The sequence below is a fragment of the Lepisma saccharinum genome, chromosome 11 (assembly GCF_977018435.1).
Source record: "Lepisma saccharinum chromosome 11, izLepSacc3.1, whole genome shotgun sequence".
NCBI lineage: Eukaryota > Metazoa > Arthropoda > Insecta > Zygentoma > Lepismatidae > Lepisma > Lepisma saccharinum.
In genome coordinates this window covers 72,822,669-72,840,788 of record NC_139239.1, presented here as the reverse complement: position 1 = coordinate 72,840,788, position 18,120 = coordinate 72,822,669, and the positions used below count along the sequence as shown (strand labels likewise).

The 18,120-nt window shown below is 36.7% G+C and overlaps 1 protein-coding gene and 1 long non-coding RNA gene across 2 annotated transcripts in view; one reads left to right on the top strand and one right to left on the bottom strand.

The window, feature by feature from the left end:
• Positions 1-4,772, bottom strand: part of LOC145995311 (uncharacterized) — an 89,163-nt gene extending 84,391 nt beyond the window's left edge. The window contains exon 1 of the mRNA XM_083131916.1: positions 4,428-4,772. Coding sequence (XP_082988042.1) covers positions 4,428-4,490 — 63 coding nt within the window. The 5' untranslated portion in view covers positions 4,491-4,772. The remainder of the gene's footprint in view (positions 1-4,427) is intronic.
• The window catches only part of LOC145995312 (uncharacterized), a 28,198-nt gene extending 12,261 nt beyond the window's left edge, over positions 1-15,937 (top strand). Inside the window, exon 2 of the long non-coding RNA XR_014442434.1 lies at positions 15,433-15,937. This is a non-coding gene — a long non-coding RNA (uncharacterized LOC145995312). The remainder of the gene's footprint in view (positions 1-15,432) is intronic.
• The last annotated feature ends 2,183 nt before the right edge of the window (positions 15,938-18,120 follow it).

Genomic DNA, 18,120 nt, shown 5'->3' with positions numbered 1-18,120 from the left:
GAGCAAAATCAAAATTTGATCACAGAGCTTGTACCTGTAGCTGCTAGGAACATATTAGATTATCCAATCACCCCACTTTCTAGTATTCATACACCTAGTCCTGTTGCTCCTCGAAGAATTGAAGCTAGTCTGGATCCTATTGAATTGGGTCTTCTTGCTCAAAAATATTTAAGCACACCTAAAGACAACAAAGATGAGGTCTTTGGCTTATATGCTGACACAGAGCGTGATGGTAGCATCATACATAGAATTGGCAATTTCAGAGTAACATTTATGGGAGATGATCTAATTGTATATTCAGAATCTCATCTTCGAGAAAAAGGTGCTTTTGTTAAGTATCCCGGAACACCTGGATTGTGGGAACTGATGACTAGGAAAAGGCCTGGCAGCTATACAGATCAAGATTATGAGCATTACAAAGAAATATTAATAAAATCAGATGCTCTTTACCAGAACAATGATCCCACACAAAAAAGAGTCAAGTCTAGCAGTGGAGCAAAATATAACAACTTAATCAAGCCCATATGGTCACAGATCAAGACTGGCAGTGGAATCAAACATTACAACACCCTGCCCAAAGAATTTGTGTGGGTTGATGATGTCAGGAAACTTGTAGATAGGTTATTGGTGATAGCTGGGGAGGAAAATGCTGGCAACCACAATTTTTACAATGAAAAGGTTGGAATTATGGACATGATAAGCACAAAATTGTCTAATTTTATAGTGAATGACACTAAGGGGATTGGATATCTTATAAAAATTATTAATACTCTACCACCTAAATTTTGGAATATTTCTGAGGGTCGGGGGCTGGTTAATGACATTATAAACAAGCTGCCATTTGAACTACACATTCCAGGCTATCAGTATTGTGGTCCAGGCACAAAATTGGACCATAGATTAAACAGAGGTGATCCTGGTGTTAATCCCCTAGATGCTGCTTGTAGAGACCATGACATAGCATACAACACACATTCTGATCTTGACAAGAGACATGTTGCAGACAAGAAATTAGAAGAGGCTGCATTTGGTAGATTTGTAAGCAAAGATGCTTCTTTAAGTGAAAGAATAGCAGCATTGGGAACCACCATAGCTATGAACACCAAACAAAAACTGGGGTGGGGGTTGTGAATATATATATAATAAACCTAGGATGAAGGCCAAGGGTGTTATGTATCAGGTACCTTATGCAGGTCTTAAATCTCTTAAAACTATTGATAGCCTTTTAACCAAAAAGCAGCGCAAGAAAAAAAATCTTGTATTGCCAAGGGCCATGGTATGAAATTATTACTTAGTACCCCCCAATCAAGAAAATTACAGCAATCTAGAAAAAAATCACATGTGGGTGGCTTCATATTTACTATCCCGGCCATCTTAGCAGCACTTGGGGCTGTTGGGAGCTTGGCTGGGGGATCAGCTGCCATAGCAAAAACAGTAATAGATGCCAAGAAGAATAGGGCAGAATTAGATGAATTGAAGCGCCATAACCTGGCCATGGAAAAACAAGGCAAAGCTGTTAAGAGAGCCATGAATAAGTTTAAAAAAAACAAGAGCCGCTTACAAACCAAGATATTGAAGCTTTAATCAAGCCACTGGGCATCAAAAATTTTAGAGGTGTGTACATGTCTGATTCTTTGCCAGAACAACCACTCAACAAAGAGTGTGGCATAGTTAATTTGGATAAGTACAAAAATCAGGGCACTCACTGGATCTGTTATCTTAAATATTTAAAAAATGAGGCATTTGTGTTTGATTCATTTGGAGGTGTTCCACCTGAAAATTTAGTAAAATATCTAAAATCAACTAATTTTTATTACAATAATGCCCGTGTTCAAAATTTCAAAGATGTTAATTGCGGACATCTGTGTTTATCTGTCTTAGATATCTGTCTCAAATAAATAAACCATCAATTGAAGATTTTCAAAAGGCCTTGTGGTATTTAAAACATCATGGGGGTATTCCATCTCACCAGCCAAAATTCAATATTGAAACTTAGATTACATGATGACATAGTGTATCCCAAAACAATAGCTCTCAGAGCATTTTATGGCATGTACTTGATCCCTAATATTACACACCACAACAACACAATTGCAGTAGGGGATCAAAAAATTGTCATCACTCCAGGGCAATATAATCTGTCCACTCTAAATGCTCAATTACCCAGAGGTATAGTTTTAACTCAAAATTCTGTCACTCACAGAGTAGAGATTGTATCTGCTACAGAAACAGTGGATCTGGGTACTATAGGAGAGCTGTTAGGCTTTGAGAACAACACAAAACTTGAACCAGCCATCAAACACACTGCTATTAATATACCTAAATTCTTAGCCATAGAGACTCTAAATATTCACTGTAATGTGGCCGAGGGTATGATCACCAAATCAAATGGCATAGGCACTCACAAACAAACTGGCATCATTGCAACATTCAAACCTAACTCTGAATTTATGGAGCCCATCATCTACACTCCATCACCAACATTATATTTTCCTGTGTGCCATAATAGAATAGATTACATTGAGTTGATGGTCACTAATGAAAAAGAAGAATTAGTTGATTTTGCTGGAGCCACAACAACTGCTATCATAGAGATTAATATTTAAATAAAAATACATACAAAAAAATGGAAAATATTGAGAGTTATGAGCTACAATCATTCCCCCCAAACAGGAGGACCTTTGCAAATTTAAATCAACCCAACACAGAGATTGAGGTTGATCTTGATGTAGGGGATGGCTTTATACACCCCCACAGAGCAGATCTATACATCAGATTTGATGTTGTAAAGCTCGATGGTACAGATTATCCGGCAAATTCAAATATAAGATTGGTAGACAATTTTGTGCCACATCTGTTCTCTGAAATTGAGATCAGAAAGCATGGTGTTGTTATAAACAGAGTAGATTATCCCGGCATTACCTCCACAGCTTTGGCCACACTAAAATTATCCAAAACCGAGGCTTCTTACTACAAAATAGGTGGATTTGAGGCTGGTGATAAAATTATATCTAAGAGCCACACTGTACTGTTCCCCATGCGCCTGTTGCCAGGATTCTTCTCAGATTACAAAGATATTATGTGGAAGGGTGGTTTAAGAATCACATTTAGAAGAGCTGCCAATGATAATAATGCTTTGATGAGGTACAGTACATTAAACTCTACAGGGGAAGCTCTGCCTAATACCCTACCTGATGAGGGCAAATGCATTATTCAGACTATGGAGCTAAGAATCCCAGTTGTTGAATATGAAGCCAGTTATGCTCTTAAATACAAAGCAGATATAATAAAAAATCCACAAGTTCCTTTACAATTTTATACATATCAATGTGTACAGAAGCCCGCCACTGGTACCTATTATGAGTTTGATGCTACAAATTCATTCTCCAGTATACAATATGACATGCCGGATTTTGTGGTGGTACTGTTTCAGACTGGAAGACACAATAATCAGGAAAAAAATTCAAGTAAATTTGATAGCTGCAACATCAAGAAAATATATCTTAAAAATGGCAGAAATGAGGTATTTCCTAGAGAAAATTATAATTTAGACATGTCCAAGGATGATTTCCTCAAATTATATGAAGCATTTACAGCATACAAAAGGGTCACTACTGGCAATACTGACATGTATTACACACCAGATGAATTCAAAGCACAGAGACCCATGTTTGTCATCAATACTTCAAAAAGGAAACAAGTTGTGGTTAATGACAGGACAAACATTAAAATTATCTGTGAATTCCACGATACACTCCCTGATGACACCATATGTAGTGTTATTCTTATAGGTGAAAAATCATATGTTTATGATGTAAGAAATGAGAGAGTCACAGAGCAATTCTAGAGGGCCTCTGCATATTACATTGTCTTAGTACTAGATATGCAAGTTGAGCCTGGTGTATAATTAAACTTAAACCGGAAGTAAATATGGGTGGGTGTGTGTGGGTGTGTGTGTGTGTGTGTGTGTGTGTGTGTGTGTGTGTGTGTGGCTTTTTAGCTTAATTTTAAGTGTAGCAAAAACAATATCAAGAAGAGCATATTTTTGACAAGCTTATGGACAAAAATCTGGCAGATGCAGCTTTTGTAAGTGTAGGCAAATCAATCTGAGGGGGTCATCATTTCACAGGAAATTCCCGAGGGCATTTTTACAAAAATCTTGGATTAGACAGAGTACCACACTTGAGCAATAAGCTCATATGCTCATCTTGAGCTAGTTTTAAGTGTAGCCAAATCTGCCTGAGCGGGCTCATCATTTCTCGGGTTTATATTATATACTTTTATACTACCTGGTTAGATTGCGAGTCGACCACTCAACGTTGATGTCAACTGAAGCGGCTGTTAACCTTGAGCGGTAGAAATGTTGCGCCAAGTCACAAAAGAAAGTATCAACCTACTGTATGAACGATAATACATTTGTAACATACCTTATTTAGGCACATAGCTTCCCGAAGTTGTATGCTGAGTGGGGCCAAGTAGTTGGTATCCATTTTTCACATACGTTACACACATACAAGAATTTATTACTTTGAACTTGATGGATGAATACAACCGATATAGTAAATATTCGAAACCATTTTCGCAGCCACATGCACGTACGTACACCAGCTTGCTATGTCATCGATGTATCACGAAAAGCCTGAAATTACGATATATGAATCTTGCATTTCATTCACAAAACGATATCACACGGTTTAGACTTTTCGTTCATTATAAATACAATTTCAATGCAACAGAATCACTTAAAAACATTGTGCGGTACGCCGTCTGTCTCACACCCACGCAAAAGCACTACGCAATGAACACTTACAAGAATTTAACACAGGTGTCGCTACTTGTAATAGTGATAGACTTGCTTGAAGACGTTCGTTTCTGCTTAATGGGAAATGCTTTACGTTACGTTTTTAGGTTCCACTGGGAATATCATATAATAAGGGGTACAACATTTCTAAATGTAGATATTGTCATTTTTAACATTAATGGACACAAATTCTACAGTGTAACGTTCATTTTCTCATTTCAAGTTCCGAAAATAACCTGTGTACAGATGAAGACGCCCCAATGAAAAGCTAATCACGGGACTGGTGTCTTTGCCTACACAGAGCAAGCTGTCTCAAGTCTAATACAAAATAGGCTTACGCTGCGTTGTGAATTTCTAACGTCTTAGGAGGCATTGTAAGGTTTAATCTTTCAAAATCTACAACATGAATAGACAATGAGAGCTATATAATAATAAATGTATATTAAAATAAAATGGTATTTATTATTACGTATTACCATTATCAGTGCTTTTTTCTGGGAACAAAGGTTTCGGCACTCTTCATGTTGATTAGTTGTTATTATTATTTATTGCTGTGTAATGTTGTTTTAGCAGTACTTTTCTTTAAACACATTTAAGGCTGCCTTCAGAGATTTACTTCACCTGAAAATTTTCAATAATTTGAATTAGCAAACTTAGGTCTATTAATGATTTTCTCGTAATACCACTGAGAGTGGCTAAAATGTATGAAAAATATGGATTTTCAGATTGTATTATTATTACCTTCAGACTTCAGTGGTCCACTGCAAGATAAATCGTCAGAATCAATATTTGTCCACCTTTCTCGACAAAAACAACATCTCCTAACTACTATTTGCTGTTATTAAATCACTATTATTATTATTATTATTATTACTAGTGTTGCCCACGGGACGAGACGGGACAGGCTTTTAAAAATTCGAGACGAGACGAGATTGACCATGTGTCATAAGACAAACGCATATTTTCGAGACGAGGCAGCATTTCCACGAGACGAGACAGCATTTCCACGAGACTCCACGAGACGAGACAGGCCAAAGTCTCGTCTCGTGGGCAACACTAATTATTACCAGTTTATATAATTTGCATAGAGCTCCTTCATAAATCAGTTTGCATTTATCTTTCTTGTGTGTGATTGCTACTGCAATCTTCTTGTTATGTATAAATGCGAGTAAGCAAATGGGCCTTTGGTGCGAGCGGTCACGTGTTCGATTCCCGGGGGGAGCCCAGGGTCGTGAACAAGTGGGGAGCTAGTTGAAAAGCGGACTCCGGTCTCGAAAACCAGAAAACCGCGGCGATGGGACTCGATCCGCTTACCAGTCTTCACCCATTGAAATAGCTGGTCTGGCAGGAGGACTTGGCCCTTATAGGCCTGTTGCTCCAAGAAGTTTAGATCAGCGATTAAAAAGTTGAGTGATTTGAGGGAGATCACTCTCTTCTACTACTAAATGCCTATGTTCCTTGTAGCTTTCCTTGCATTTTCAGACTGAAGTAGTTGTAGAGGAAGCGCTACTTTTAAATAACTGTGCATTATGACTAATTGCGAATAGAATATTGGGATAAAGTAGGAGATGGAAAAAATCGGAAACTATGTGAAAGAAATTTCCGTTTTTCAAACTCTGCATAACGAAAAATGAATAAAAATGTCAAACTTCTGTTCTGTATGGGACGTATATTTATATATTTTTACCGTTGCATTACCGTTGAACTTTACACGTACAGAACAGTAACACTGCAGAGGCGCAACCACGAATTTTTGTCTGGGGGCATAGGCGCCGACTCCATGGGGCTTGGAGGGGCTCGAGCCCCCCCCCCCCAATGTTAACGATGTGGGGCAGAGCCCCCCTAATAATTTTGCTTAAAAGGATCTAATGTATTATTTTGCTTCTCTTGTAAAGTTTACTCTGAATTGTGCTACATGAACTTAACTTTAAATACACATTTGAAATGTTCTAGACCATCAATTTGGGGGGAGCTGAGGCTGCTAAACCAGCAACTTTGGAGGGGGCTATGACCAGAGACAGTAAAACACATGACTTATTACTATATATACTAAGTATGGAATTATGAGTGTTGTTAAAATTTTGACTAAAAATAGTTTCAAAAGACGATGTGCATGAACTAGGGTAGTGGATGGGACGTTTGGGCTACAAATGGCTCTCACATGACATTCAGAACGACATCATTGATATGTATATTAGGGAGATCTGTTTTGCACTCCGTGGTAGCAGATATTAAAAGTCGGGAATATTTTGTTATTATGGTTAACGAAACATGTGACATATCTATCCGTGGATAATTAACATTCTGCATTAGAACTGCGAATAAAAATTTTGATATTTTTGAGGAATTCATGGGCTTTAATGATATTCCGAACACTGAGGCCAAAACTTAAAAAAGGGAGAGCGTGAGTCATTCATTAATTTATTTCAGTGCTCAGAAGTCCTCCCCCAATAATTTTGACAAGTCGGCGCCCCTGTCTGGGTGGGGGTAAGTACCAGACCAGGATAAACGTACCAGTAATAATAATAATAATAGTAATAATCAGTGGCGGCTGGCAGCTAGTATGATGGGTAGTGCCAACGTGATCAAGAAATCAAAAAAATTTCACTAGCATATGTGATAGAAATCTAATGAAAGAGGTAATTTTAATGGAACTTTGTTTACTAAAATTGCAGACAAAAATTTAGAGTTCCTAAAATTGGTTTATTTTACTTCCCATTTGTACTACTTTTGGCTAATAGCGAAGATAAGGATGAGTGAACACTCACAAAGAACACCGATGCCCAGGCAGAGATTCAAACCCACAATCCCTGGCGTCGTAGCATGCTGTGCGGAGGTCGGTCAGAGTTTTTAGGAAATAAATGCGACTATTAAAATTTCGACGCCTGTCACCTTTACCATTTTTTTGATATTTTTAAATAGAATTTATGTTTGAATCTGGCGTGGGACAGCCAAGTTGTTTAACTTTTAATTTAATATCGTATAGTACCTTGGAAAACTGTGTATGTAATAATGCTCTAATTTGACTCGTCTTTACTAACTACCCTTCCTTTCACACACCATCGGACACTTTCACTTCACTAAAAAGAAAAACACTGAACAATTAGACACACCGAGTCGATCACAGTATTCTGGCCTTGCATTGTTTATCATTTGCAACCCCAGCACGGCAGACGGTACATCAACAATCGGTGTTACTAACAACTGAAATATGATTATCTGCTAAATGAACTGTAGATCTACAATTTTTAGAATTCAATGCAAGAAATTGAATTATATCTCCAAGTGAAATTCTTATACTGATAGATTTTCCGTGTGATTTTTTTATAAATATTAAAGTAAAAAATCCCCTGGTGATGCGAATTCCCTTTGATATTTAGGCAATCCTTTTGTACAGTAAATGTCTTCAATGTTGTCAACGTCAGTTGCAACACATGAGTGTCTGTGTGCGTGAGAGCAAGGGATATATCGTTTCTTAAGGAAGAAATCGATAACAAAAAAGTCCGGATGGCTCTTTAGACGCATCTATCTAAATGGTTATATAAATTTGGGGAAGATATTACGTTCGTTCTTGCCAAGTATGCAGGAAAGTATCTTTCTCGCGAATTACTTCTCCAACGAGTATTACAAATCGGTCAGGATTAGTCACTTCTCTGTGAAGTTTGCAACTATGTCAACACAATGCGATAGCTCTCGCGTCGTGCCACGACGCGACCTGGCACGGCTGCTTGTCTTATGGCTGCCACTGGGCTACCACCCCACCTCCTCGCTCGTTAACTGCGGAGACTTTTTCATGCCTCCGCGCATGCCTCTGCGCTTAGGCCAGACTATGCTGGCCCAGAGCAAGTGAGAGAACAGCTGGGAATACGACGAAGGAATTGAGGCGGCCGTAAGCTGGAACGCTTACGAGATTCGAATCTCCTCGTTCCTAAATGCATTGATTTAACTATATTTTGGCAAAGCAAGTGCTATTCCTTTTTCTGAGGGTAGAGCCATGGCACGGCGGCTCTCCCCTTAGAGCCGCTGCTGGTAATAATAATAACAATAATAATAAAAGCAACAAACAATAACACTAGTAATAATATGAACAATAATAATAAGACAGGAAGAAATGCATGATAAATGCATTCCGAATATAATTATTTTTTACATGTAACGTGTATAACTTTCATGTAGAGCATATGTTTTACCCTACCTAGGTATGCAACATGGAGCGACGTAAAATGAGAAAATACAATTTGCAACTTTCTGACAGTAAATTGTGTAGTAAAGTAAAGGTAAAGTGCTCCCCTGTGCATAGCACCACGCCATGAAGGCGTATAGGGGGTGTGAGGGTAAATAGACTGGTAAATTGTGTAGTACGTATTCAAAGTTTCTTTATGTATACAATATATATTATTTAAATCCATTACATAATCTGTCATCCACCTCATAATAAACCAACAGTAAAAAATGTATAAATTGTCTCTCAAATGTGCACTCTCCTTTCCCTTGAAACAATTGTTCATGCATTTAAGACAAAATCAATGAAGAGATGTCTTTTTTCGCTCTCTGGTAATTTACAATGCATTACAGAATGCATTTTAGATCCAATTTTTTGCAAACTGAAAAAACAATATTGATTTAATGGGGTGTAAATAATTTCACGGGGCGCCATGGCATTCTCTCTTTCACAATTGTTTTATTGTTTCTCAATCTATGGGGCGTGGGTCCCGGGGAGCGTTTGGTGGGTCGCGAAGTTGGCTCGAAAATTTATTCAGTGTGTCTTAAAAACCTTTTGTCGAGCTTAGGTGCCGAATGATCTAAATTTTATATCGTTCAGCGCCCATGCCCGACCCCCTCCGTCCCCTAGCTACGACTCTGAACTTTATAACACTGAGAAGAGGAAGGACTGGGAGCAAAGCGAGCAAGGAAATTTTACAAAAAATGTGAAATCGAGAGGGGGGAAATTTCGCCTCTGTGTCCCCTGCAGCTGCCCTTAGCAGTCAATATTTGCCCCCCCTTGAATCGATTTGCGTCCAAGGTTGGCCGCCCCCTGTGGTTGCGCCACTGAATAACAGTCAACTTAGGCAACGTGCTATGAAACTAGAGATCTCTGGTTCAAACTCTGGTTAAGGCATGCATGTATCATTATGTTTGTCCCACTATTTCATCAGTTCATGATTTATTGAAATATGTTACTGACTCATTCAAAAAAAGTAACTAGCTATACGCTTGGGCTACCTATTGGATATCCAGAATTACATAACCCTAATTGGATATCTAGTGGATGTCCAATGGATGTCCGTGGATCTGTTCTGGACATTGTGAATATCCAATGGATATCCCTTGGAGATTTGTGCTGTATGGGAATTACTGTTACTCGAAACAAGTACAATGCAAGCAGTGAAGACTACAGAAATGGAACGAGAAAAACCTACCTAATGTTTTGGCAACATGTGCATTTTGTATGCTATCTTTTTTTTAATTTTATATTCTAAAATACTATTATTGAGAAGAAATAATATTTTTTTCTTTCAAGTAACTTTTTACAGAGAGAAGAGAGCACATGAAAAAATGTTCAAGCAAAAGTTGATAAATTATAAGCTCTTAAATGATTATAGTAATATGTAATTTTATGCAGGGCATGATATGTAATCATATCCTTAACATCACAACAGTAAATTCAGACCTTGGACTAAACGAAACTACCTCACATCCCCTATGGAATTTGTGATGCACAAGAGCAGAACAGCTGGAATGCTTGCTCGAGAATAAAACTATTCTAGCACCTTAGTCCTAAACCACCTACACATGCTGGTGTGAACCCTTGTGTTGTGAGAAAATGACCAGGAAAAGTGAAGAGAAATTTTTTACAGAAGAACCCATTCCTCTACGATGTCCCCGATCCAAGTTCACCATATTCTCTTCTCTTCACAAACGTGTCCTGCACCCAATCAATATATGGATATTCATTTGCAAAATTTCTGTTTCTCTTGTTCTAGCCCCTCCTCCTCCTCCACAAAAGCTGCAACAATGAACTCTGTATTGAAACTTCTAAGCTGACCATTGATAATAGGCAGTGGCGGTCCCTCCATGGAACAGAGGGAACAGGTTGTTCCCTTCTACTTATCGCCCTTTTTAGCTATTTAAATTATCTATAATTACATAATAAGAACACTTCTTTATTCCGAAATAAACACGTCGAAGAAAAACTTTCACCGTGACTGGACGTTTGTTTACTTCACCTACCCTCATCGCCCCACCCTCAGCTATCTGACGCCGAGTATTTCCGACCACGAGCGAAGGTAAACTATTCTCATGGTGCCACGGAAGCTGAACTCTAGCTGTTCCCTACGAGAGACATAGCGAATTCGGTTTCCATCGAGTTTTTGCTCAAATTTAATTGCGTCGTAGTGATGGTTTTGAGTGTAGTAAGTCTATAGTTTCCTAATTTCATTGCAAAATTGCGTCTGTCATTCATAACGAACTGCAAAAATCTTCTACAGTCTAAGCGTATGCTAAATGCCTTGGCTAAACACTGCGAAATAGCTTCCGAGGGAACAGCTCGCGTCCATCTGTTCCACCAGCCCCAAGACACACGCAGTGGCAGAACAAGAAACCGAATGTTGCGAGCATAGAGTCGAGAGTGTTGTATGATCGACGAAAGCTTTTAGAACTTTACAGAAATAACAGCAAACCAACACCCATCCTAACCGAATTAAAAACTGAAACTGAAAATGTCTTGTGTACGATTTAAACAAGTTACTACAACTCTGTAAAATGATTAACTGGATACTCTTCCAGTGGCAAATTATTGTCCTCGTTTGTTCCTGAGAAGGGAGTTTGGAACAGTTCAGGTTTTGTCAAAATTTCTACAAAAAAATGAAAAAATGTCAACTTAATCTACAAATAGAGAGGTTTCGACAAAACATTTTTTTCTCTGATCACTCATAAATTGCTTTTATTAATTGTTTCTTTGTTGCGCATCAACATTATATCATATTTGTTCAGTGGCGGAGCGTGACCTTTCCAACAGTGTAAGCCTATCATGATGAAGGTTATTTCCCGTTGTGCTTATTTTTGGGCCGACATGGTTAGTGATTTTATCCACACACATCGACCCCCCCCCCCCCATTTTTTCAGAACACTTCCCTGGAATTTTTCACCAAATTAAAAATCCTGGATAAATCCCTGGGATTGGTGTTTTCTTTGCTAGGCTGTGTATCTCCTACATTTCAACTGATAATTAAGTCAGTCTTATTCCTATCACAATGAGTAACGTAACGATAAAAAATATGCAAAATTACATAAAATTAATAATAATAATAATAAAGAAACGGAAACAGAAAAGTGCTGAATACTTTTTACAACCGCATAACCAAGTATCAGCTTCGTACCCTGAATCACAAAATCGGCGCACTTTATTTTTCGTTTCTGTTACTACAACCTGCTAGAGAAGGAAGGGGTGGGCCTACCTACATCCACAAGTTTCTTCTTGGCAGCAAAATTCTTTGCTGGACAACGGCGTCTTCAACAAGTTATCCACCCCACCGCACAATCACACTCATTTTATTCCATAATGCACTTCACTATCACACCACAGCACAGGGCCGACAGTCCGCTTTCAATAGATGGAATTCGCAAAAGCAATACCTCGACAACAAGAACGGGGAAACAAAAAGAAACCAGATCCAAAATTGGTCACTGCTCAAAGCAGTGATCTTTCGGACTGTGATGGGAATATCCCTTCCGGATATAAATAAATTCCCTCTCTTGCCTTAAAAATTCCCTATATTTAGTAAAAAAAAAATACAATATTAATTATAAAAGAAATGCTCACTAATTGTATGGACATATTCAGAAATTTCTATCAAAGGACATGTAAGTGCTTTCTTAGGATACTGTAAAAGCAAATCTAGCACCTAAAAGATCATAAACAGGCTTTTCGAACGCTGTTCGAAGAGTGTTTGAATCACAGACTACGTAATTAATAATATTTGGTTCACATTTGACATGAGATTTGTATAATTGGTTCAATCTTCAGCTTTCATTAACATTTATTTATTTATTTATTTTTGCACTTTTTAGCTCAATTATTACCAGTTGAGTTCATACATAAACGTAAAATAGAGATCTTAATATTTCTGATGTTTATGCTCTCCTACAAGCTAAAAACAGAAACAAGAATTTAGCACATCAATGTTTATCTAGTTTTCCCGTATCCCGCTCATTTTTAGGTTTCTCCTTTTAACCTTTCCTGTTAGATTTTTGCTTCAGAATTCCCTGTTCATGGAAAGAAAAACCCTCCTTGAAGCACCACCGGCTCAAATTTCCTTTGCAGTCAACCATTGATACCGACAACGCTGGAGCCCCTCCTCCTCTTGTAGGACCTGTGTCTGTCTCGCTGGCGCGTATTCAGTGAAGCCAACCCAAGCATAATGGTGCTAAATCTCGCACAAGTTAAAAAAGTCGTTTGTAAGTTGGGGATATAGATAAAACAAGAGGGCCACTTTTCGTTGTGGTTGAATTTTCTCAAACTTTTCACGTATAACGTCGAACCCATGCCGTTGGTTGAACCATTCGAATTTATATTTATGTTTTTGTTATAAATTAATATTAATAATATGAAAATCACAGAACAATTTAGTAGTATGTAGCATAATTTCGGAGTTTATACGACACCATGGATGTCCAGAAGGGGCAAGGCAAGGAGACACTTCCTGAAAAATGAATGTCAACTATTTTCACACATACAATTTCATTTCAGTCACATGAAATTGTTAATTATTGTAAGGGCGTTGCAGAAAAAAATAACTTCAAATTGAATTAGTATATTTTGAGAGGGGAAATATAGCTAGTTTACCCCAACCCCTGAAAAAAAAAACTTTGCTTAATCCTTCCTGGTGGAAAGAATACTGCGGACGTCCATGAACAACACTTTTTCTAAACATGAGGTTTGCCACGCTGCTGTAAGCCTGTGGCCGTAGGTTTACAAACCTAGAGTTTGGCCCGCTCTCCTCCCTATATTCCTTGCTCTTCTCCATCCAGATGCGGTAGGCACTGCTCCTTCGCGGTCAGAAATTTGTAAGACAACATTCAGACGGCTTACAACTTTCCGCAAGCAGAAGGCGGGAGTTCCTGAAGTGTTGCAATCTAACAAACAGGATCTCGAAGACTGGTATCGGGCCGAGTTGAACTTTGAAGTTTTTAGGAATTTTGCCATATAATTACATACATTTTACTAGAACTAATAAAGTGTAAGCCCGGCTTACATGGACGCTCCGCGCCTGTATTTGTTTAACATTGGTATTGTTATAATTTTAACGTGTTTCATGTATGTCACCTCTGACAATTTGTAACATATGTATCGTATTTTTATTTGGTTCATTTCAACAAGGGTTGAATTTTACTTGGTCTACTGTATTATTATATTACATTATATTATTGTATATTATATTACGACAGGTATGGGAGGGGAGGGGGCAAGTGCAGGTCACCTGTTCCCCTGCCTGATTTAGCACCGCATGCCACTGATAATAGGGTTCATTCATAAGATAGCCAGGGTAAGGATAACTTGGCTATCCTCTTTTATTTGCAGTTTTTCCTCATGCTTATGTGTTCTGTATAGATTTTCACCTTTCCTTCTCAGTTTTACACTCCTTATTTCTTCTTGTCTACTTCTTTTTGTATTGATTATTTATTTTTAATTTTCTTTCATGTTTTCTGTTGTTTGCTCCTTCTCTCTCTCTCTCTTTTATTTCTCTCCCTTAAAACATTTCGATTTTACTATGACTACAAACATAACATAACACAGTTTTCAATATACATCCCACTTCAGGGCAGAACTTTCTAATTTAGACTAATCTTTGAAATGGTTTAATGGGCATTCACATTTCTTCAGAGTCCCTTCCTCATTTATTCATCAACAATTCATCATTCATCCTAATCACCATGGAGTACAATTTTAAAAATATCAACTAAGGATTGTTTACAAAGGTGGATGTATGCAAACATATATGAATTTATGATAAAATTTTGTTATGATGTACCACCAAACTTAATTTAAAAACATATTACAATGGTGCTTTTACTCACTATCAATTCAAATAAAAATATATAAATAACTTACGTGAGTGAGTAGGAATGTTTCAGAACAACGTTTCAAAAGTCTGTACTACTTCCTTCATCAGGTATTAAAATAAAAAACTTTAGGTGCCAAACATGGTACTGCATTGTTAAATCGTAGGTTGAGGATAGAAAAGGTAAAAAACTTACGGTGACAGCATAAAAACTCCGATGGAAGTCTTCGCTGGTTAAAAATTCCCTATGTTAAAAACAAAAACCACAACTAAAAAAAATAAAAATCGAAGACCTATTACAGTCCCCTAGTGACTTCCGTCAGTGTTGGGTAGAACACACGGATTTAAGTTAGTGAATTTAAGTTCATGTCACTACCCTATGAACATAGGCATTCCAAGCAATGAGGGAGTATTGATTTCTTATGTAATGTGTACATGTCTATGCCTAAAAATGGACATGATTCTGGTTATAAACAGTTACAAAATAAATGGTACTACAACTGATTTTGTTTGATCTAACTTTTCCTCCCATTTATTGTTTCACACTAACTTCTGGTTTTATTTCGATAGGTTACTTTTGTCTACACTCTCCTGTTCATGCTTGTGTTAACAGAATCCCATGAGACAGCAGAGAATTTCAAGAGTTTTGGACAAAAACTGGGAAATTTCGGTCAACGCTTCACTGGAGTCTTTGATCTAGTCATCCCTGGACCTATAACCCCAGACAATAAATATGCATACAATATAATTGATGAAGACCACATGGGAAGTTTTGGTAGATTTGGAGAAGGTTTTGGACACTTTCTCAGAGCAAGATTTGGAGGGTTTTATCCTACGAGGTGAAGCAGAAATGTACACAAACAAACCACATTGGTTTAGGCTAAGTGTTCAAAAATTCAATCCATATCGTTAATTCAGGATCAATCCTAGCTTTGTTAAAAAGCTGTCTTCTATGAATGAACATAAGCTAGATTTTAACATGTGATATATATTGTAATGATGATGCAACTTCTAGGCATTATAAAAAGTAATTGAGGACTTATATTGGTATATAATAAAAATCTGACAAATCATGTTCGACTGCCAACGATCGTTGGTAATATTGTTTTAGTTTACTAGTCAATCCTAGTGATATTCATGTATCTATAATTCAATTTCTATATAGTGTGTTAATTATGTATTGTTACTGTTAATATATTTATTTTCAAAACTAAGTACTTATTTTGTTTATTTTCTACCAAGAAATAATTGTTAGAATCTGCAAAGCACTGCTGTACATAGTACTGAATTATTTCATTTTTGCAAAAATTCAAAATTATATTGTAGTTTTTCATATTTTTATTTAAATTATGGGCAAGTCATCACATAGGCTATTTGTACCCATCACTCATTATGGGGATAAGCCCTTTAACTAAAAGAAAATGGAAAACAGGGCAGGACCATAACAAGAAAAAATTTGTCCATTAAAAACTTCCTTAATTAATTTCTAGAACTACTACTATCATCAACAAATAAATCTATACAGACTCCGAGAATAAAATCTGCATACCCAATGAAAGTTACTTTTCAGATACCTCTGGAACATGACATTTAATATACTTGTAATGTAACTGGAATGGTAAATGATATTGATGGTGATAAAATGGATAATACAACAATGAAACAACCACTATCTGGAATTTGAATTTCAAAGCACTTTAGAAGAGATTTGCTTTACAATACCATAGGTGTGCACAGACCCTCTTTTTAAGGGGGGGGAATTTCCTCCTTAGTTGCTTTGAGTTTTAATCGGCTTGAAAATATATAATTTTCGTTAAGATTATAATATAGTTTAATAATGGTGATAAAATTCCTCTACACTAAATTTCTAGGTGAAAGTATAATATAATAATGTAGGAACATGGACGTCTGGAAGGGGGGAGGGCAAGGATGGCTACACCTCTCCCTCAGAAATTTAATGTCAACCTATAATTCGATTTCAGTCATAGTAATTTACATTAATGTGATAATTTCAAATTCAAGTAGTGTTTTTGAGGGGGGGACACTATTATCGGGGTAATATGCACCATGGAAAATACCTTGCTTGTATTCCATGGAAAAATCTGTGTACGTCCATGATTAGGGGGGCAAATGCCCCTCTGGTGCACGCCTATGTAATATACCCATATAATTACTGAAAAAAACAAGAGTATATCTCACTTATGATGGTTAATTTTAGAAATTTCAATATAAATATTCAAATAGTTTGCACAGTTGAATAACAGCAACTGTAACTATATGTAATAAATTTAAAAGCAAACAACATATTTTACTTAGGATAAACTTCATTTTCATATTTATTATAAATTCATACATAACACACAATGTCTTCCACAACAATGCAAGCACCAGGTTGTTGCTATATTGTACAAACAAGTAGCAAATGCAGTTTCATTTAACAAATAACAATCCTCCCCTCTTATATATAATCATCTCAGTCATTTACACTGATAGGTTCTTTTGTCAATATGCCCTATGTTACATTTTTTACAAAATACTTAAGACCTTCAACTAAAATTGTATGAACAAAATAGTCATTTGTTTTAGATTGAATCATTTAGGTACAATATATTACAATTTTGGTGTCAAAATTCATAGCTCTCAATCTAACAAGATGAATTATGTAAACGTTGAAACACTGGACTCATTAGTCTTTGTGTTATGGTTTTCATATGAACCAAATGGTTCCTGAATTTCGAACAATAATATATACTGCTCAAAAATTGGAAAGGAAAATAAATAAATATGTAATTAGATTTCTGTTTAGATGCAAAATTTAAATTAAGTCTCCACAAGGGTGATGCAACTGCTAATGAAAAAATAAGCATCCAGCTTATGAAGACAGTTAAAAGAGAAATTCTATACAGAGAAGTATTAAAAAAACATAACTTTAAGAATCTAGTAATGCACTCAGGGAAGCGAGCTTCTACAAAATACTTTTATTTACAAACAAGAAAAACAACATGTAAAGAGGTTAGATACACCACAAAAGCATTTTTTTGTTTTTAAAAAATTAAGTACTTTCAACCAGCGATAGAAATGTTTGTACCGTTTGAAGAGTAAGGAAAAAATGTTTGCAGTGTCTTATTAAAAAGGGATCTACAGGCAAATACTGCTGACTACATTTTGAAAACAAAAATTGGCACAACTCTTAGGATATTATAAAAACCCTATTTTGTGTGACTTATTTCTTGTCACAAATTTACCTTTATTTTTAAA